At 37.8% G+C, this 22452-nt stretch overlaps 1 protein-coding gene across 5 annotated transcripts in view; it reads left to right on the plus strand.

Annotated features, from left to right (window-relative positions):
* akna (AT-hook transcription factor) overlaps positions 1-22452 on the plus strand; it is a 43552-nt gene that overhangs the window by 641 nt on the left and 20459 nt on the right. For 3 of the 5 annotated variants that reach the window (XM_088356193.1, XM_088356198.1, XM_088356196.1), the window contains exons 1-10: positions 3166-3248; positions 8632-9075; positions 11653-12289; positions 15095-15407; positions 16390-16464; positions 17219-17375; positions 17480-17592; positions 18572-18625; positions 18708-18826; positions 20976-21114. In XM_088356193.1, the coding sequence (XP_088212319.1) occupies positions 8754-9075; positions 11653-12289; positions 15095-15407; positions 16390-16464; positions 17219-17375; positions 17480-17592; positions 18572-18625; positions 18708-18826; positions 20976-21114 (1929 nt within the window). In that variant the 5' untranslated portion in view covers positions 3166-3248; positions 8632-8753. Of the gene's footprint in view, positions 1-2767; positions 2907-3165; positions 3249-8631; positions 9076-11652; positions 12290-15094; positions 15408-16389; positions 16465-17218; positions 17376-17479; positions 17593-18571; positions 18626-18707; positions 18827-20975; positions 21115-22452 lie in introns of those variants that run through there. The other 2 variants (XM_088356194.1, XM_088356195.1) reach the window with 2 other exon arrangements.

Genomic DNA, 22452 nt, shown 5'->3' on the forward strand with positions numbered 1-22452 from the left:
CCGGGCTTAAAAAGGGACAGGGAGCCAATCAGATAGCCCGCAGCGGCTGGCGCCAAATGAGCGGGCACAGTTGATCCAAATTGGTAATCATGACATTACTTAATAGGGGGGGCGGGGGGGTCAAGTAGAAAAAGACAAAGTGGGGAAAAAAAGAAAAGGAAGAAAAAACGAAAAAAGCAAGAAAAATAAATTCAAAACTTAAGAAAAAGAAACAAGAAGGGAATAAAAGAGGCAAAAGCAAGGGGGAAAAGATAAGGTCAGTTATTTTCCCCATAATCATATATGACAAAAAGCAATGTAACATTATGCAAAAAACGAATTATTTAAAATAAAAATATTTAAGCGCTATTAGAATGCAGACCATTTACAAATGTATTAAAGCATTACCGTTTTTCACTCTCCAACCAACTTTTGACTTTTTCCTTTTTAAGTAAAATAAGTATTCCTATAGGCGGCGCAGTGGTTAGCGCTTGTGCGGCACAGTTCATGTCATGGGAACCTGTCGTGGGTTCAAATCCAGCTCCAGACTTCCTGTGTGGAGTTTGTATGTTCTCCCCGTGCTTGCGTGGGTTTCCTCCAGGAACTCCGGTTTTCTCCCACGTTCCAAAAACATGCATTTCAGGTGGATTGGCCGGTCCAAATTGTCCCTAGGTGTGAATGAGCGAGTGAGTTGTCTGTCCGCGTGTGCCCTGCGATTGGCTGGCAACCAGTTCAGGGTGTCCCCTGCCCACTGCCTGGAGATTGCTGGGATGGGCTCCAGCCCCCCGCGACCCTAATGAGGATAAGCGGTACGGCTAATGAGATGAGATGAGATGAAGTATTCCTATGTGTATTCCCATAAAACACAGGAAACATAAAAAAGGTTACTTAAAATAAATAAAATACTAAACAAACTAAAGTAAACAACAAACAATACCTGAAAAATATTGAAAACAAGCATCTACACAGCATTATCTCCAAACGGAAGAGAGCAGCTTCAGTGACAGACTGCTGTCACAGTCTTGTTCCACGGACAGACTGAGGAAATCGTTTCTTCCTCATGCCATGAGGCTCTTTAACTCCATCCGGGGGAGTAAAAGCCCTCATTAAACCACACCCCCTCATTGCATGTTTTTATTACAGTGTGTATTTTATGTAGCACTATTTAAAAACCGTATTTTCCGCACTATAGGGCGCACCGGGTTATAGGGCGCACCCCCCAAAAAAAGTTTTTGGTCCTATATCTTCCATAGATAAGGCGCACCGGATTATAAGGTGCTACAATGGGAACGTCGACAAAACAGTCAGATAGTTCAGTCCAACTTATTACCCCCTTAACATTCCCGAAGCTTGCAAAGAAGCAAATACGTGCCGTAGACACGTGCGGGTGCGGTGTCCGTACGATGTCACTCAAATGCATCATTTCAAATGTCATTCGGAAGGTTAAAGTCTTGGGATTCAAGAAATGCCAACCATTCCTTAATTTCTATTTTCTTTTTCGCTCGCAACTTTACTGTGCCTATGACAATAAACACTTGGAATTGAGTTGAATTCACTCAACTCATCACAGCAACATCAAGATCGTTCTAAAACAAGATACCGGGAAAATATAAAGCCGCATAGCTCACCTAAGTTCTCACGTTCAAAAATGATACGCAATCATGGTCTTCTTACAACCATGAGTGTAGTAAATCCAGGAGAGTAAAATGTTTACAAATACAGACTAATGAAACATGTTTCTTTATGGCGTAGTTTAGCAAGCTTGCTATTCAGTCATCTTTTTCGGCCAATTGCAGGGTTTGTTTTGGCCCTCTAGCCTAGCCGAGGCTCCGAATAACTTCAGCCAATAGCGAACGATTTAACGGATGCCTGACACATCTTTTTTGGCCAATTGCAGGGTTTGTTTTGGCCCTCTAGCCAATGCGAGGCTCCGAATAACTTCAGCCAATAGCGATTGATTTAACGGATGATTGACACATCTTTTTCGGCCAATTGCAGGGTTTGTTTTGGCCCTCTAGCCAATCCGAGGCTCCGAATAACTTCAGCCAATAGCGATCGATTTGACTCATGATTGACACATCTTTTTCGGCCAATTGCAGGGTTTGTTTCGGCCCTCTAGCCTATCCGAGGCTCCAAATAACTTTAGCCAATAGCGATCGATTCAAATGATGATTGACACATTGGTTAGCCAATGAAACACCGGTAATTAAAACCCAGCATACACCGCGGACTACTCCACGTTCGGGGGAAAATCGAGTCGGTGGCTGTTGCGAAAGTTGCGAGACCTTGCGATTTAATATTGAGCCATATATAAGGCGCACTGTATTATAAGGCGCATGGTCAGCTTTTGAAAAAAATTAAGACTTTTAGGTGCGCCTTATAGTGCGGAAAATACGGTACTCTATATCAACATGTTATATTGGGTATTTATGTATTATATCCCTTTTACATATTATTGTTTTATTTTCAACACAAAGATACTGCTGGAAGTGTGAATTTCCCTACGGGGATGAATAAAGTATCTATTTATCCATCTATCTATCTATCTATCTATCTATCTATCTATCTATCTATCTATCTATCTATCTATCTATCTATCTATCTATCTATCTATCTATCTATCTATCTATCTATCTATCTATCTATCTATCTATCCATCTATCTATCTATCTATCTATCCTATCTATCTTGATTCTGAAAGGAGACGGCGATCGATTGGTGGAGAGTCGGCTCATAGATTCGTTTCGTTTGCAAACGACCCACCACTTTTTAAAACTGGGTTTATCTCGCCAAAAGTTAGAGGTTTTCGGCGAACATATCGGAGAGATTTGAACGAAAATACGGATAAATGTCTGCAACCAATTCTTTAATCGGTCTAATCTGAATAATTGGAGAGATATCACCGATGAAAAATGTTCCGAAATAAGGTAAGAAACGATGTTTTTGAGAATGTATTTTTTGTAGCCATGCGGATTTCAGAATGTGTAAACGAGTTAAGGGAACTTTTTCACGAAGTTTGTTGTTTTTTCACTATTAAAATCGTTACAGAAACATTCTAACGCACGCTTTTCTCCGACATTGTATCCTTTTAAATAAAGAAAAACAATTTGACGTAGTGTTGGTTGAATAGGATGGTTTGTTGTCAAGCGTCTCTGCCATGGTGATAAGGGGCGGGGCTTTGTACTCATTAGTTTAGTGGTTGTCATAGCAACCGACCTTTGTAAAATCTGTGAATCCCAATCCCGTTTGCAAAGATTTTTATTAACAAGGTAGGAGATTTGTTTTGTTTGTGATTTAAAAAATATATATACTTTAACTCTAGGGGAGATGATCTATCTCTCGGTTGATGTCTCAGCAGCATACAGGTTGGTCGGTATTTTCAAATATTTTTTTTGAGTATGATAGTCTATTTGGCATACTCACAAACACTACTGTTTTATGTGTTGGACTGCTGCTATTCCAACCTTAAAAACGCCCACACATTAAAAAACAGATCTACCGCTTTTTCAAATGTAAAGCAAAAATAATAACTCGAGACTAGTACTTCACTCAAACTCACCAACACTAACTAGTGTGTTAGACTACCGCTTATCACCCCTTATTAACGCCAACCGGTTAAAGAAAAAATCTACCTTTTTAAAAATTTGAACAAGTTAAACTTTAACTCAAGACTAGTACTCTTGTCTGAGGATGCTTTATTTTGAAGCGAGGCACCATGACTACCGTTTTTTGCGTTAGACCACCGATTTTCTCTTCTTAAAGGGACAGTGTGTAATATTCTCCTAGTGGTACAAATAACTTTTTCAGTTTAAAATAAAACCTGATTTAGGGAAAAAATACATTAACTATCATACTAATGTAACTTTAAAAAAATAAATCATGGGTTGAGAAATTTGTATTTCTCTCACACAGTGGAATCTCCACAATGTTTGTCCGGCATCCTGCTGCCACCCTGTGCCGTGTAGCTCTGGTTTGAAACAAAAAACAACTTGACTCGAGACTAGTATTCTAGTCTAGGGCTGCTTTATTTTGAAGGGAGACAGTGTCATACTCACCTACACTATCGTTTTATGCGCGATTCCGATTTTATTTTTTTATTTTTTATTTTTTTATTTTTTTTTACACAGTGTTATCCACACTTTAGGTCGCCACCATGTTTGCCTGTCATTTAGCCGCCACGCTGTGCTCAGTGGCACCAGTCCTTGCTCCCACCAGACAACACAGTGCCATCTAATGGTCAAATATTACACATTCGGGCTTTGAAAACGGCTACCGATTTAAATATATATAAAAACGATCACATTAGATTTACATTTCGGTAATTTTTTCCTACTTTCAGTTTTAAACAAGCACATATTGTTTTGTTTTGTTTTTAATATCCTGAAGACGGAAAATGTGGGCAATAACATCTACAGACCAACTAACACCACTCGTTTATGCGTTAGACGATTGCCTTTTCTCCCCTTAGGAACATGTTCCGATTAAAAAAAGATTTAAACTTAATAAATTTGGATTAGAGAATAGTATTTTAGTCGTTGGCTGCTTTATTTTGAAACGAGACTATTTCTGCATGAATAAACCGCTCCAACAATTGCATTAGATTGCGGTATTGGTAAAAGTTTGACACTTCTGGTTTAAAACAAGAATATTTTGCTGTTTTGTTAACATTCTGAAGTCGTGTTGGGAATTATGGCTCTTTTTAAAGAACCACCTCGTTTGGCTTTTCATACTAAAAAAAGTTGTTGATAGTTTTGAAGTTATCCTCAGAGAAAAAGCATTTAAAAAAACACTTACGAGGGGCATGAAAAATAAGTATGAGTAGCCAATGTCCCCCAAAACATATTGTGTGTTTGGAAGTAAAAAAAACAAAGTTATAACACTGCAGAGGCCTGGACATTCAATGGTCATAATACCGCAAGTGTATTACTTCCAACCCCCAATGGTTAAGCCAGGAGATAGCAGCAGAGAGTGAAAGTTTCAAATTATATAATAAGACAGCACTTTTAAAGGGACAGTGTGTAATATTTAGTGCCTCCTGGTGGTACAAAAAGCCTTTATGCAGTAAAACCATTGATTTGAATAGTACCCAAAAATGCATGGACCATCATACCAATATCAATTTTTAGAAGTATTTATAGGTTGAGAAATTTGTATTTCTTTTACATAGCGGAATCAATACCTAGTAGTCGCCGCCATGTTTGCCTGGCACCTTGCTGCTATGCTGTACTCATTTGACACTGGTTTTCGTTCGCATTGGACAACACAGTGCCAATTAGTGGTCAAAAATGTTCTGTTTGTAAAATTTACTTTGAATATTTTTTAATCTTAGAAGTCTTCTCATCAGCTTTGTACGGGTTCTTGAATTTCTGGGAAATGCTTGTATTTTGATGTTATGTTTTCAAGGATTGAAAAGTGCTTGAATTTTTGGTGAAGTGTTTGTAAAATGCTTAAAATCGGTGCAGTGTTTGTCTGCCTAAAAATGGCACACACACTTCTCTCTGGTGGCTTCATATTGTCATTGTATCTCTTCTTCTGTCATGATTAACGGCAGCTGGCATTAAATTATTTGGCATTATCCTATTAAGGGTCATCACCCCCTACGGGTCATGCCCGAGTGGAAAGATGCATGCTACACCTAAACAGGGCACTATGAATTGGGTATTATTGCAAGGTTTACGTATAATTTACGGACATTTATTATGGACCATGCAAAAAGTTAAGGTTGCGTTTCCCCCTTGATAAATCGTAATGTGAACCTATTGTGCAAATCCCCAAATATGTTCACGATTGACTCAAGATCTAAATACTATACATAAATTCACACGCAAGATTAAAAATCGCATATTTAAATCGCAGGTATATTTGTTGTTCTGCAAAATACATGTTTCACACCAGGTTTCTTGTAATGGTTTATTGTCCATGATAAAGCTGTATAAACCTTGTTCTTTGGTATTTTGTGGTGTCTTGAAATGTACACTCACATTAGGTAGGTGCAGCCATGTAAGGGGGGCTGAATTGAGATTATTTACCCCCAACCCCATATGGCCATAGAGGTAATACCTTGGTTCATGCATGACTAAAGACGTTATTATTTTCTTTACTCATACAAAGAGCAATCTTACAAAACTTCTCATTCTTTTTCTGTGTTTGCTTGTAAGCTAAAGTTGGATACCTGCAGAGGGTATTTTGTGGTTTGAAGGATTCTCATAGATTCTTTTTTTACACTTGTATTTGTTCAGCTGCTCAGTCAGGTCCACATTTTTGTGGTCACCAAAATTGCGTGAAGACTCGACAGGCAAGTTCTTTACCTGTGCTATTTATTTTGAAAAGTTGTGTATAGAATAGAGAACACCAGATGCACTTAGACTACAATCTCCTTTTGTTAATCTGGGATCACTGTAATGCAGTGCAGCCACTCTGTACATTGAAAATGTCAGCAGTTCTGATTTTACCGTGTCCCTTTTCAGTTAGGTTTGTAATTCTTTTATGGATTTTTTTGAAGAAAAAAAAGCAAACAGCTTTTTGTATGGTCAAACCTGTGGCCCGCGAGACATTAAAATGGCTGAGCACCTAAAGTCAAAAGACCCAAAACTACTTTTCCCACAATACCTGTCGACGACGATATCCGCAAAGTGACAGCTCAGCGCCACCAAACGCTAATATTTTCATACTGATGTTCATTATTGGAATTGAGAAAAAGGTCCAAGTAGATTTTTTTTTTATTTTGTTATACAGAGATACCTCTACAAACGAGATTTATTTCTTCTCAGATAATGCTCGCATCTAGAATTGCTTGCATATCGAGCAAATTTTTCAGATACAAAATAACTGAAAATCATTCAAAATTTAGCCTAAATTGCTATAAAACACATCTTCCTGGTCAGAAAATATAGTCAATTAGCAATTGAACATAAAAATACAGAAATAAGATAAATAAAATGATTAAAAACATACATTTTAAAGCCCTGGGCATTAGTGGTAACGACTGAAAATTTGCGTTTCGATTTTTGCTCGAAAGACATATTTTCTCATAGCTCAAGTAGATTGTATATAGAGGTATCAGTGTATTTTTTTACATTGTTTCAATGCAACTGTAACAAACTGTAACAAAAAAAAAAAATCAAAGAGAGGAAGTGCAAAACAGTTAACAAATTGTCCAAATCAGAAACAGGAAATAAAAACGCAAATCAGAGGTAGTAAAGACAGTGGAAATGAAAATGACCTGATGACGTGTTCTGTCCAGAATGTAATTATAAAGGGTCAGGATATTAGGAACAGGTGTATGGTTACTGGGCACGCCAGTTCCAAACCCGGTTGGCGCCTTCCGGTGGAAGATGGTAGACCAGATTATAACAGGAAGGTTTCAATGAATTAAATCATTTTGTGCCATAATGTATCAATACATTTTCAGAAGCATTGTCCCTGAGTGCCAAAACACAAAAAAACTTTTTTCGGTTTTATTTTCCAAAATTATTACGAAGGGTTTTGCGCACCTAATCAGTAAGTATCAAGACTCTGGGAATGATTTCAGTATGCCAAATCCCCATTTGAAGGCTTCGAGGAAGCCCTTCTCCCTTCCGGTATCCAGTGATTGAAGTGTTTGTATGGCCCCGAGAGTATAAGTATAAGCTTAGTGAAGTCAGAATAGTAAATATTTGGAACAGTCAACGCTTTGAGATTTTTTCTCTAAAAAAAAGATGACAAAGTCCCTTTGTAATTGTCAGGGCAGTGAGGAATGAAGATTTGTGCATGCCCGCAGTAACATTATCGCCATGGTGTCTGAAATTGTGTGATTACGTCACTGGAAACATCAGGTGCTGAAAGATTCTCGCAAAGTTCATGCAAACGTTTAGTGTTCTTGCGATAAAATGTTATTTTGCAAGCAAAGTGCCCTTATGTATGGAAAGCATTGTTTAGATATCTAATGTGTCAAATTCACAAATTCAAATCAAAAAACACAAAAGTGAAAGTTCTGCTTGAAATGCATCCTTTTACAAAAATCCCTTTTTGTGGATTTTTAAGAAACTTAGCAATGTTCAACTGTTGTTTACTAAAGAATCGTAAAAGCTGGAAGCATACTTTTTTCTAATGAAGGATATGGGGGGCAGCACAGCGGCGCAGTGGTTAGCGCGTATGCGGCACAGTTCTGAGGTCATGAGATCGAACCTCCTGTGTGGAGTTTGCATGTTCTCCCTGTGTTTGCGTGGGTTTCCTCCGGGCACTCCGGTTTCCTCCCACATTCCAAAAACATGCATGTCAGGTTAATTGGCCGGTCCAAGTTTTCCCTGGGTGTGAATGAGCGAGCGAATTGTCTGTCCTTGTGTACCCTGCGACTGGCTGGCAACCAGTTCAGGGTGTCCCCTGCCCACTGCCCGATGATAGCTGGGGTGGGCTCCAGCACCCCCGCGACCCTACTGAGGATAAGCGGTGCAGATAATGGATGGATGGATGGATGGATAGATGAAAGATATGGGTTTAACCTTTCTTTCGATATATCCTTATGCCTATTTAGCTACAACACTACATTTTCTGTAGTCTTCAAAAATCAGTCTAAATGAAAAAAAATGGCTGGTACCAGCTCGTCCCATCATAGAAATGATCTAGTCTTTTACGTAATGTGTATTTATCTTTTAATGTTTTGTGGAATTGTAGAAAATACCATCAAAGTCTTCAACCTAAAAATGAAGCCTCACCCAACTAATTGATGGAACCTCAAGAGCCATCCTGCAAAATGTCCTTGTGTCAGACTTGAGTCACAATAAACTGACAAAGGAATGGAGACAGAGAAGAACATAGAACCGGGGTCCCTGCCTTGGACCCCAGTTGAAATCTGCTTCTCACCCACCACCTCGGTAACATCTAAAGACGAGTGGGGCGAAGAGGTAGAGCGAGATGATGGTTTTGCTCGCCAGATGGATGAAAACGGCATCATCGGATTAACGCTCATGGATGAGACTGCGAAATACGATGGCGGCGTGGAACGTAGTCAGAACTCGTGTCTTCAAAGAGAAGATCTCGGTAGATGTGGGGAACCTCCCGAAGAGATCAGCTGCATCTCAAACGAGGAACTTGATGATGCCAGTCTACTGTCAACTTGTGAGTGCTTCTCAAATAGGGTCTATAAAGTATATCTTGTTTAATTTGTATTTGATTGATATATTTATTTTTACACTCTTTATGATGAAAGTAATAATGTTTGTAACATCCAATGCTAATCAACGTGATTGAATGAATTTTACAATAGTTACCTAAATATAAAATAACCAAGGTTAATCATACAGGTTAATAGTAGTGCAGATTTGGTGAAAAAAGTTCAACTTTTTGAGTTGTGCAAACTTTCATACAATTGTGACTTGCAGGCTGAAAAGTGCTTTTTTAAGCCTATCTGCGCCTGAAACGTTAAAAAAAATGCATCATTTATAATGACAATAACTTACCTCTTCATATGAAATTAATTTGTTCTAGGAGAGTGTTTGTAGCTCGAATTGCTCAGGTTACAAGCAAATTTTACAGACATCTGTACGGGTCAGGTGTATCAACATTTCGTTCTGTGTGTATGGTTACAAAGAATGACAATAAAAGTAAATTATATTTTATTCCTAAACGTTTTTTATTTTTATCATTTAAGATTGTGTACGCCGCATAACAATATGTATACCAGAAATGATTTTTTTTCTTAAAAAAGACCAATCTCGTTTTGCCCGTTTCGGCTCTAATCTGAATTGTCTCGGTCACTGGTAGCAGATGATAACGTCATTGTAGATTATCGGTAGCCTAGATGATCGCTTAATAATTAATACGGGGGAGCAATTGGCGGATGTTGACAGGTAACACATCAAGAGAATGATGATCATACCGAAGCACGAACTATACACAAGTTACTGTGACTTTAAATTAATGTCCACATGAAAAACAATTACAGCCCAATTTTTATTTATTTTTGCCTGAAGTAGTTTGCATATGCAAACTGGAACAAGGTGATAATGGCGATGAGCAGTCACGAGTGGTGATCAGCCTCGAGCAGGCTCTTGTGGTAGACTCCGGGACTGCTCGTTACATGGATTTTGTGCAATAGGCGAAGCAAGATATTTCTTCCAAATAAGACTCGTATATCGACATTCTCGTGTTTAAGGGTACCTGTATAAAGAGGTACCGCTGTATATGTTTTAACAAACTTGATTTAAAAAAAGATAAAGATACAAATAGACTGTTTATGGCACAGTCTGTGTCCACTAAATTGCATTGCTGGATACTTTTACTTTTTCTCACTGTTGCCAGTATTGCGATTCTCATCATAACGCATAACAGTTAAGGTCTTAGTTTGATTGCGAGTGTTTTGATTGCAATGGCTGGGTTAGTACTTTCATTTTCCAATTAATTATTAAAGTATACGCATTCGCGGACTACGATTGCCTCACACGTGCAGTGTCCCTCATTTGGGATGTAAAGCGCGGTGGGACTTGTATTACAAAGACAAATGATACATGCAAACTCTGGCTGACTCGCTTAAAAAACACTATTGTGTATTTTTCTAAAATATTTTATTTTCCACCCCATGGCGAAAATCCCGCAAGTGTATCCATCTATATATAGTGGATGCGACATTTGTATCAATTTATAAATAGTGTTAAGTCTATGCAAATCTATATGCGAGCCCTATAATGTTAGAGGAAAGCACCAGGACAACCATACTGTGGAGAATAGTGCCAGATTGCAACAGAGACATATCTTTTTGTGCTGTTGCCATTGGTGATTGCCGCAGATATGGACCAAATTCCATCTGCTTTTTATCGTTTCTCGAGGATTAAAAAAAACTTTAGCAACCTGACATTGACACTGATGATACTGAAAGAGAGAAGTGTTTTTGAATAACTTCCTCTGCTGCTCTATCCAGATAGATGAATTGAGGAGTTGAGGTTGAAAAAAAATACAATTAAAACCTCCCGTCTTTCTCCCGTTATGTATTGTAGGAATAATGCTGGCAAAACATGGTCTAATTTATTTTGTAGGGCGTCATAAATGTTTCCAAACGGTATTTAAAGCGCATTTGTTGTAGTTTTCCTCGATGCCGTTGCAAAAAAAAAAAAAGAGTACGCTTCACTGTATTTAAAGCTGCTGTGTTTAAAATGTCGCATAAAATGCAGCAGCTTGTCGTCCAAAATTGACGGTATGTCATCCGGGTACTTCAATGACAACATTTTGAGAAACACTTATGTAGTTCAAATGGTAAAGTCAGCAATAACAACAACAAACAACATTTATGTTTTGATTATTTCAAATTGTGTAGGGCTTACAAGTATCTCTGTTTTGTTATTTTTTATTTAAATGTATAATTCTTAAAACTGTTTTTTTTCTGTTAGACCGATGTCAACTTGTCCATTTTGGCTCAAATGTGGCTTGGCTCGGTTACTGGTAGCAGATGACAATGGCTCTGTAGATTGCTAAAATGGTTGCGGTACACTAGCAAATATTATTCTCGATCAATCACATTAATTATCTTTGTTTTTTTTCTTCCTAGTCTGTCTAGCTGTGAGTAAAATGGTGGTTGTAATGTTTATTTTTGTTTAATAAGGGAAATGGCTTTCTGTAATTGGAAGAGTTTGACAGTATGTAAAGATAAAATAAATTTCGACAATACAGTACCAAGTGTTTTCTCTTCGTTATATGTTACAGTTTCTGATGTTTCCATCATCAAAGAAGAAAGACACCATGAAGAAAATAAAATTAACACCAAGATGCCACAAGGAAGGAGCTTCTCCAAGAGAAGCACACAGTTGGACATTACTCAGGTGGAGAGAGAAGGAGGCGAGTGGGGATTGCGAATTGGACAACTCAGCCATAGCAAAAAGTTGGATATGGTCATCCAGCACCAATATTTTGAATCTCCACGTTCAGTAATAGAAGCTGACGGTGATTGCAAACCTCAGTGTCTTCCATATCAGGCGCCCTCATCCCCCATTTTCAATCGCTTTATGCCTGAGGAAATGGCTTCTCCGGGTATCACAGATGAAACATTACCAAAATTATCAGACTTTATGGATTGTCCTATGGACTCTGACAGCCTTATGAGCTGCATGTCCAGTTTTGACCCCCAAGAATGGCAAAAACAACAAGTTGCCATCTCTCCCCGGCCACAAACGCCTCATCGGCAGTCACACTTGAGTCATGAACATACAAAAACTAGTCCCGCACACACACCGACACAGACGTTGACACAAAAACCTGATCAAAATGCCGCAATTTCAAGAATGAGCCCGAACAAAGCAATGGAAAACTGCTTTCACACTCCAAGGAGAGTCAATGAACTGAGGTAAGTTTGTTATAGGGGTGTTTCAGAGACCAGTCTTAACAATGTTCACTTCTCATAAAAGCAAATACCATATTTTCCGGTCTATGAGGCACACCCAAAAACCTCAAATTGGCCGGAACTTTAAACATGCCTTTTGTAGTCTGGTGCACCTTCTATGTACACAAAATTGGAATTATGTTACCACATTTGTTCAATTATTTATCAGTCGATGAATTTAAATGCTGACCAGAATGGTGGTCAAATGGGATCGAATCAGATATCAATGATAATTTAATTCTAATTCAATCCTAATCATCAGGCTGCTAGGGAGGTGGATGGTTTTTCCAATATGATTATATTGGAATCCAACCCAGACCATGGTGTCGAGCACACCAGATACTATTCAACAACCAGGGATACAGACAACAAACTAAAAGGCATAATCTGTTATGAGAAGATAAAAAGTCATTAAAAATCGGTATCTTTTTTTTGTTTCACCTTTTCTCAGCTCATACTAACTATTGTGGCTGACAACATTTTTGAATGAGTGCGGCCATATGTTTATTCACATCTTTCAAGGTGACCAAACTACACCACAATGCCTTTCTCTTTTCATAGTTCAGAAGGACTTAATTACTTTCCACAATGCCTTTCTTTCCATTTGGTTCAGAATATTGTGCACTTCGTAAATACTTTGCGACCGTTTCATCGGCTAACAATATTCTCGCTGCCCAGCCCAATTATAAAATCAACAGTTTGTTACCATGGCCTATATGTTTGACATTCCTGATCTAGAGAGAAACTGTCCAAAGGACACTGGCTTTCACCTTACGGCATGGTTATTTTAATAATACAATTAGTAAACATTAAGCCACTAGACAAATTTGTGTTTAGTTTATTGTTTATACTGTACAGTATATTTGTATTCTTTGATTTCGTGAAAGCTATTGTTTGCCTGGCTCACATAACCAGGAACCGGCCAATGTAGTTGCTCTGTAACCTGTTTCTTCATCGGTGGTTGCTTTCTTTCTGGTGCGCTGCTTTTTAGAACCCGCCTCTATCATTGCATCCTCACAATTTAGAACTCAGTCAGAAAACTCATCATTCTTTTTGACAGTCAGCTGAAAATTGTTTCTGCACATTTTTACTACCGGTAAATAATGCTTTAAATGTTTTTTGTTTTTCAATGGAAATTTCATCCATCTATCAGTTGTTTAACCCAAAAAGAAATTAGTAAAACCCCAAATGACCCAGCCGGATGAATATTTACTTTATCGTTTTATAGTATTACCACATTATTGCCATACTAAGGAGCTGGAACAAGATCAAAATTTGCTATACTGGATATAGTTATTATAAAATCCAGTTTAGTTTTAGGCAGGGCAAGCTTGACTGCAAAGTGATTGGTTGCAGTGGCCACCGTTTTCTGTTGTACATTGGTCACAGAATGCATACCTGAAGATGCTGCAATACTTCGCTGCAATGTAGGACTGTTGTGAAGAATGTATTGTTATATTGTAGGATAATTATTATTGTATTGTCTGATTGTAATAGGAAGAGATTATTTCAGTTTAATTGTTTTGATTTATGAACTGTTTAAATTGAACTCTCATTTTGAACAGGAATGGATGGGTCCCAAAAATAGGTAACAATATCGATGTGAATAACAGATTTTATTAAAGAGACTGTGTAATATTTGAACTCTAGATGTGAATGTACTGTGCATTGCCACTGAAAACAAGTGTTAAAAACCACAAGCAGGATACAAACTACGAAGAGTAAAAGTGACCAAATTTCAACATATTTCTTCTCATTTTTTTCCCATCCTTCGAAAGGTTTTTTGTTTTTTGGGTTGAACACAAATTTCTCGACCAACAGGTATTTTTTTTAAAGTGTTTGTTTATGGTAGTTCATCAAATCAATGTTTTTTTTATTTTAAACACTAAGAGGCATTAATTAATACACAATGTCCCTTTAAGGTATTGGTACTCGCAATAAGTGACAAACCAGAACCTGATATTAAAGGAATGGTACATTTTCTTTTCATAGATAAAAAATGTCAGGATATAAAGTTTCTTTTTTCTTTTCAAAACCGTTGCTATTTTTTCCCAGAGGAAAGGGAAATGTCTTAACTCATAACATCAATATGTCACAGACCAGAACGGACACAGGACTCAATTGCATGCGTTTCTCAGATTTTATTGAAAGAGAGTGAGATTCTAGGCTTGCTTGATTGCTTGATCCGAGGACTGGCGGAGAGCGGAATCGAGCAAGGAGGGGGTGACACTTCCGTGTCGGAAAAAGGCAGGCGGGAATGGCACGTCGTTTGACCGGGGCTGGAGATCAGAGGCAATGTCGAGTTCATTAAAGTGATCGTAGGCAGGCGGCAGGCAGAACAGGCGTAGTCAGGTCCAGAAATGGGTCGAAAACGGGGATCAGGCAGAAAAACGGTTTAACAGGGACGGAGTCGGACGAAAACGCTCACTGAGTGAAAACACAACAGCTCGCAAACGATCTGACAAAGTTTGAACAGAAGCCTGGGGCTTAAGAAGGGTGTGGCCACCAATCAGCTTGTCCGGGCTGTTGGCACCAATCAAGCTGCCACAGGTGTTCCAAATAGGGCAATCATGACACAATATTCTATTGCTACCAACTACTCAAAATTTGTGTATTCATATCGGTATTGGTCAGAAAAAAAATGTGGTATTGGGCATTTGTAAGCTTAAGGCATCGCTACATGCCAATACTTCTTTATTCTTATCACATTATCTTTTATGCGCCTTAGTTTATTGTAAATAATTCTGAAATATGTTTTTCTCATAACAGAAAGGTAAAGCCAAATCACATAGTACCAGATTTGTCCAAGGTTAAGTCAAGAGTCTGTTTCCCCAAAGGGGATTACAAGCCTCCCAAGAGTAGATGGTCTCCCAACAACCTTCCAAAGTCACAGACAACAGAGGCCCCCATTGTCTTCAAATCTCCCGCCAAAATTGTCAAAGAAGTTTTGTTGAACACAACTGATGGACCTCAGTCTCGGTTGGACTTCATCAAAAGAGCATCGATCAGCGATCTGAATGAAACGGTGCCTCAAGAGTTTCTATCCCAGCAGAAGGCCGGTATCCTGCTAGATCAGCTCCAGGTATGGTTTGAGATTTTGCCAAATTGAGCAAATTGAGTGATATGAGGTGTTTAAGGAAAATATTTGAGTTTTCAGGTTTTTTTGTTTTTTTTAACTTAACAAAAAAATTCCCTCATATCTATTTTGCCCCATGCATTTCAATAGGCATAATATATTTCAAAGGTTTGGGGTTTTAATGGAAAGGCTTTGTTTTTATCAATTAAGATAAAATGAAAACATCAGAAAGAAAATTAGAATTACATAGTCATTTACCCACATTAACAATGCATATTATAGCTGTAAATGTCTGTTTTTCAATGCAATATCTCTATAGGAGTTTTGGGGCCAATTTCCGGCATCAAGTATTCCAGTCTTCTAATAGAACACTGTTTGCTAATTGCGTTACAAGGCAAATAGATTAGAAAACATTTGTGCAATTATAATGACACAGCTCAGAACAGTTTAGCTTGTAGAAGCTTTGAAACAAACCATCCTTTAAGCTAATCGATTATACATAGGATCACATTTGTGTGAATAAACTTTCAGGATGGCCAAAAAATGAAAACTTTCATGTGAAAGAGAAGAGGGAAGCTGCACTGCACAAACAAGCAAGAGGACAAGTATATGAGAGTCTCTAGTTTGAATAGATGCCTTACAGGTTTTCAACTAGCAGTTTCATAAAATAGTACCGGCAAAAATCCAGTGTTTACATCTACAGTAAAGAGGCGACTCAAAGATGCTGGCCTTAAAGGATGAGGAGCAAATAAAAAGCTATCTGGGACTGGCTAACAAAAAGAAGATATTAATAATGGTAAAAGAACACACATATTGGAATACTCATTAGATAAATAAAATTGTGACTTTTCATCAAAAACAAAATTGTTTAAGTGACCCCAAACTTTTGAATAGTAGTGTGTGTGTTTAAACTGTCTGTATATAGTTGCAGGTGGTAAAATATTTAGAAATGGTCTTCGATATTTGTTTTTTTATCCACTGGGTGCAGGAGAAACATTGCAGACTGCTGACTAAATACGCCGAGGCAGCCAACACAATTGACCGCCTGCGACTGGAGGCCAAGGTTTGAGCCACAGTTTTGATTTGTTGCTTTCGTTATGTTTGTTATGAATTTATCGTTGATGTTAGGAGATACATGTTATACGCTTTCATCTGAATAAAACATCTATTAAACATTTCAAATTAGTTTTCTGAAAAATAACATTTACCGTAAATAAATACATACAGTTGGGGTCAAAGGTTTACATACACTTGTGAAGAACATGTCATGGCTCTCTTGAGTTTCCAGTTATTTCTACAACTCTGATTTTTCTCTGATAGAGTGATTGGAACAGATAGCTCTTTGTCACAAAAGACATACATGAAGTCTGGTTCTTTTATGACTTTATTATGGGTTAACAGAAAAAGTGATCAAATCTGCTGGGTAAAAAATATACATACAGCCGCGCTAATATTTGATAACATGTCCTTTGGCCGTTTTCACTTAAATTAGGCACAATTATCTTCACTGTTGCTCTTCGGACCTGTAGCTGCTTTGAAATGGTTTCAAGTAACACTTCTGACTTGTTCAAGTTAATGATTCGCTTTTTCAGATCCATCCCGAGCTCCTTTGACTTTCTCATTGTAGTTTTTGTGGCAGTTTGCATCCAATGAGCCCTATTTAAATGGCCTCAGAGAAGTCACCAGCTGTAGTCACCCATAATCACTCACAAGAAGTTAAGAGGCAATGCTATGAATCTCATTTAGCTGAAACAACTTTCTAAGTCACCAAAATTGCTAATTTGTGAGGCATTTTGTTTTTTCTCCTTATCTACAAGGTGAACCTGTACACTCAACAACCAGAGCCCATTCAGGTCATGCCAATAGAACAGCATGTTGAGCCTTCAAAGTTTATGCAACTGGACTTTCCTCAGGCTCAGAAAGCAGAACCTAGCTCAGTTTCTCCTCAGCCAAGTGAACCCAACACAAGCATAAGTAAGTTCATAATTTTTTTGCATATGTGGTTCAAAGATTCAGTGATTATGACATGTTTTTTACCATTATTTAATAAACCTTCCTATTCTTGTACTCATAAACAGGATCCACCTCTGGCTTATGTTTATCTGCCTCCATTTCAAAAAGTTTGGAGTTCGAAGGCAGTCCGACGCTAGCAAATGCCCTCTACACGCAAGCCGAGAGGTTCCTCCAGCAGGTTGTTCTCGTCTTCTGTTCTGTTATGCGGCTTATTTACACTGCTGTTCAAAACCTTGGGGTCACTTAGAAAAGTGTACATAGGTGCTAAGAGGCCCATTTCCAGCAACCATCACGTCAGTGTTTTAATACTACTCTGCTTGCTAATTGCATTAGAAAGCTAGTGGATGATTGGATTACCTGTGTGCAATAATATTAGCATACCTCAAAACAGTTAAGCTGGTTCGAGAAGCTATAAAACTTAAATTCCTTTGAGCTAGTTGAGTATCCGAAGGATCTAAAGGATTTGTGGGTGTGATTAAATTTTGAGAAATGGACAAAAAATGGTTGAGGGTGTCCCCTGCCTACTGGGATGGGCTCCAGTACCCATAGTGTGAATACGTGGTGCAGATAATGGATGGATAGATTAGATGCCCATTTGCTACTTGTTTGCTTATCAACAAAACCACCAGTTTCCTTTTAATGAGTAGTACTACTTTGTCTTGAAAACCTGTCATGCATTGCTTGAATTATCCACCTGTCATTAAATTTGCCAAATAGCTGTTCCACACATACAAAATGCTTGAAATCTCCAATCCCAAAACACCAAACAAAGCATCAACATTGACCAAATAAATGACAAGGGATTACATACAGACGATGATTCGTCGGGCAAAAAATGAGTGCAGATGTCTCCGGTTTGAAATAGGCAGTTAGACTGTGTGTGTCTTAGCACCATGTGATTCACACAATTTTGTCTCCTAAATGGTCGGTGCTATCAAGCATACACTCACAGAACATCCCAACCAAAAAACAATAACAGCACACTAACAAAGGGAGAAATAATTATGGGCAAAAGAACACAGACATTGGACAACTCATTCGATAAAAAAGTCTGACTTTTATATGGAAAATGCACTATTGTATGGATGACCCCTAACTTTTGAACTATAGTGTATGTGCGTGAGTTCATCTTTTCATGATGTGTTTTCATCATTTAGCTCCGTCCTTTTGAGCGTCTTCTTAAAAGCAATACACCATACCAAAAAGTGAAGGTGAGGTAACTATTTGGAATCGCCCTGAAAACAAATGCTGACTCCTTTATAATCACACTTAATAAATGGCTTGTCATTCCAGGGACTTGAAGACTTGTATAAAGAACTGGATTCTTTAGAAAATGGGTATCTCTCAGTCAGGAAAGAGCACAAAGCTCTCAAGGAGCAAGGGGCAAAGATTGGGCAATTTGATCCTAATCGGTAGGTATATTGGTTTCCATTTTTAATTCCACAAAACAAAAACTTGTTGAACTATAAATAGTCAATGCTTGTTTATACCATTTTATTTTTATTACTTTTTTGCTAGATGTTAGAATACATTTTGATCAGGTATTTATCTTTTTTTGGTAATATTTATTTTGTTGGATTGCCCAGAAAGAGCACCTTGAATCTTTTGGGTATCCTGTATCCCACAATTTTCTCAAAAACAAACCATAATTTGTCATAGTAATCTTGCATTTTTGTACAGAGCTAAAGTATGTGCATGTGGTCGATGTATTCCTCACCCCATGCTCTCCAGCATGGTTGTTAAACCTCCAGAAAACTTCTCTTAATTTTGGGGGTGATAAGTCTGACCAGGTTCTTCCAGTTGAATTCCCTCATAATCTGGGCCTGTGTTTTACAAATATTCCACCACTTATCATTTGTTATTTTTGAATCCATCTCCTTTCCCTTTTTTTAATATAGAGTGATGAATGCCCACTAAATGCTAGCAAACGTTCATACATATCAGACATTATACTTCTTATAGCCTTTTTTAAAAATGTTAATGACCTTATGACCAGTCTCTGGGTTTATCTCTCTGTAATCGTCAAATTGAAGGTAACAAAAATAGTCACTTCCCATGTAACCCAAATTTCTTTTTCAAATCTCTGCAACTGGCCATTGTCAACGACCTTGCATATTGCTTTAATACCTTTGCACACTCATTGTTGGAACCCTTTATCGTTTTGTCTGGGACTAACCTATTGTCAGAGGCAAACCATCTCAAAATTCTTGCCTCATTTTCCAAATTGTATTTCCTAACTATCTTATTCTATACTCCTATTGTTCTATTTGTTCTTGCCCCCAGCTAATTACTTCTCCTTTTTTCACATTTCTTATGCGCTATTAAATTTTGTATCGCCATAATTATCTCATCTCATCTCATCTCATCAGCTGCACCACTTATCCTCAGTAGGGTCGCGGGGGTGCTGGAGCCTATCCCAGCAATCATCGGGTAGTGGGCAGGGGACACCCTGAACTGGTTGGCAGCCAATCGCAGGGCACACAGGGACAGACAACTCGCTCGCTCATTCACACCTAGGGACAATTTAGACCCGCCAATCCACCTGTAATGCATGTATTTGGAATGTGGGAGGAAACCGGAGTGCCCGGAGGAAACCCACGCGAGCACGGGGAGAACATACAAACTCCGCACAGGAAGTCCAGTAGCTGGATTTGAACCCACACAGGAGGTTCCCAAGACCTTAGAACTGTGCCGCACACGCGCTAACCACTGCGCCGCCGTTCTGCCCTAGCCATAATTATATACTTTTTAAATTTGCAACGTAACCATCTTCACAACAATAAATCAGGGGTCTAATTTGTGGCGCGTAAAAGTATTCCCGTAGGCTTGGCAAAGCTAGCCCTCCTCTATGTTTGGGAAGCTGCAAATTCCTGTATCTAATTCTATGGGGTTTTTTCACCTCAATTAACCCTTGGTATCCACTTATTACATTCGAGAAACTGTGCACTGGGAACCAACACTGGAAGGGACTGGGATGGGATGGGCTCCATCACCCCCTCAACCCTACTGAGGATACGCGGTGCGGATAATGCATGGATGTTAGTGAACTATTTTTCCTTGCACTATTATTATGATGTACTTACAACTTGGGCCAGTCTCCAAGAACTACCTTGTAAATATTTTTTCTTATTTATCCAGACATTAATTTATCTTATTTTTACTTTTTTAAGTCGTTATTACGTGTTATCCTGGAGTGGTATTTCTAATATCAATGACAATAGATCCAATTCTAATTAGATTTTGTCATATTCTTTTCACGAGATTTAAAAAAAAATGTTTTACCTCATATATGTATTTATATTTTTCTTAGCCATAGCACAACTGGAAAGATTTTGGGGTAAAAAGAATTGTGAAATCCTAAAAAAATACATAGGAACGTTTTTTAGAAATATGTCAACTGAACAAAAGACGTGTTTTGAAATAGTTATTTTTCTTATAAACTGTTTTTTTTTCTTTTTTGGGCGTTGTCATCAAAGAAAACTGCACATTTTGTATAAAGTCCATTTCTTTGTATTTCTTGGTGTCAGTTATTACATTCGATGATGCTTCTGTTTGTTTTAGAGCGTTGGAAGACTTTATCTACCAATGTGGGCAACATCTTGATGAGCTGAAAGAGAGGATAGAGCACAACTCCCGTGATGCTGATTCGCCTTGTCCGCAATCCCAAAAATCATCCGCATCGTATGATTCTCAGTCAGAGGTAATGTAGCGGACAGTTTTTGACCAATACTGTGTTTATGTTTAGCAATGTTACTGTCTTCAAATAGATATACAGTAGTCCCTCGTTTTTCACAGGGGTTGCATTACAAAAAGGACCCAAAATAGTCAAAATCCGAAGTAGAAACCTTTATGTATTACTCTATTATGCATTGAAACGAAAGAACCAACCCTATTTATGGGTTCCAGTATTAGAAAAAAAGCACTGTTATTTATTTAAAAAAATTAAAAAAATAGTAATGATAATAATATTGACAAATAACGTCTGTACTGACAACTATTATTTTGCTGCTTCATCGCCCTATTGATTCTAAAAAGGACTAGATGGTCTGTGCTGCCCTTTGAGACTACTTGTGTTAAACGGTAATACATATTAACATTACTTGACTAGAAATTATTGCAAGACACTTCCACTTTTTTCAAAATTATATTTTGTCGCCATCGTGTGGATGTTATTGTAAAAACAAAAACGTGGGGTAAAAAAATGAAAGCGAAAAAAAATTGAAACAAATAAAAGTATTGTACTTTACATAAATGTGTTTTTTTTTTACAAATAACCTTTACTGTCAAATTACAATTTTAAAAATAATCTTGCCGCTATATTGCACTATTAGTTCAAAAATGGGGTGGGGATCATTTTGTCTACATCATGTGGAAGTACTTCAAAAACAAAAGATGTGTCAAAAATGTTAATCCGAAATACAAATACTTTATAAATGCTTATTTTTTCTTTTTTTACAAAAAAACTTCTGTCCTGTCAAATTCTAATTTTTGAAATAATATTTCTGTTATATTGCACTATTGATTCATGACCTTATCACTTTTTTACCTCAGATATTTTGTCACCATCATGTAGATTTTGCCGAATAAAAATGTGGCGTAACAGTGCTTTTACCTTCCCTTAGCACGTTGAAAAGTTCACGTTTGTTGGCGATAGAAAGCATCTTCCTTTACCTTTTGGAGCTTTAGTCATTCCAGAGTGTTCGTAATGTTAGTTTGTCAAGCTGTATTTATGTACGTGTACAACTTAGACTGCAACGTTTTTGACAAACAGGTAGACACTGGCAGAATTGGGGTGGTGAGACTGTTTAGGCAGTCAAAAGGCAGAACACAATGCATGATATATTTCAGAGAATAAGCAAAACATGAAAAGTAAACTGTGATACAGCAAGGGATTACTGTGCAAGAAAGCCCACTTTTTCAATATTTTGAGCCAAACACCTCTAAAACTTTGTTGAACACAGACTGATAGTAACCTTGGCTGTGTAAGCAGGTTGAAAAATAAATGGTCATCTGTAAATAGGTAAATAATTCTCAACAA

Source organism: Urocampus carinirostris, chromosome 16 (assembly GCF_059441175.1).
Source record: "Urocampus carinirostris isolate Australia breed hairy pipefish chromosome 16, RoL_Ucar_1.0, whole genome shotgun sequence".
Classification (NCBI taxonomy): Eukaryota; Metazoa; Chordata; class Actinopteri; order Syngnathiformes; family Syngnathidae; genus Urocampus; species Urocampus carinirostris.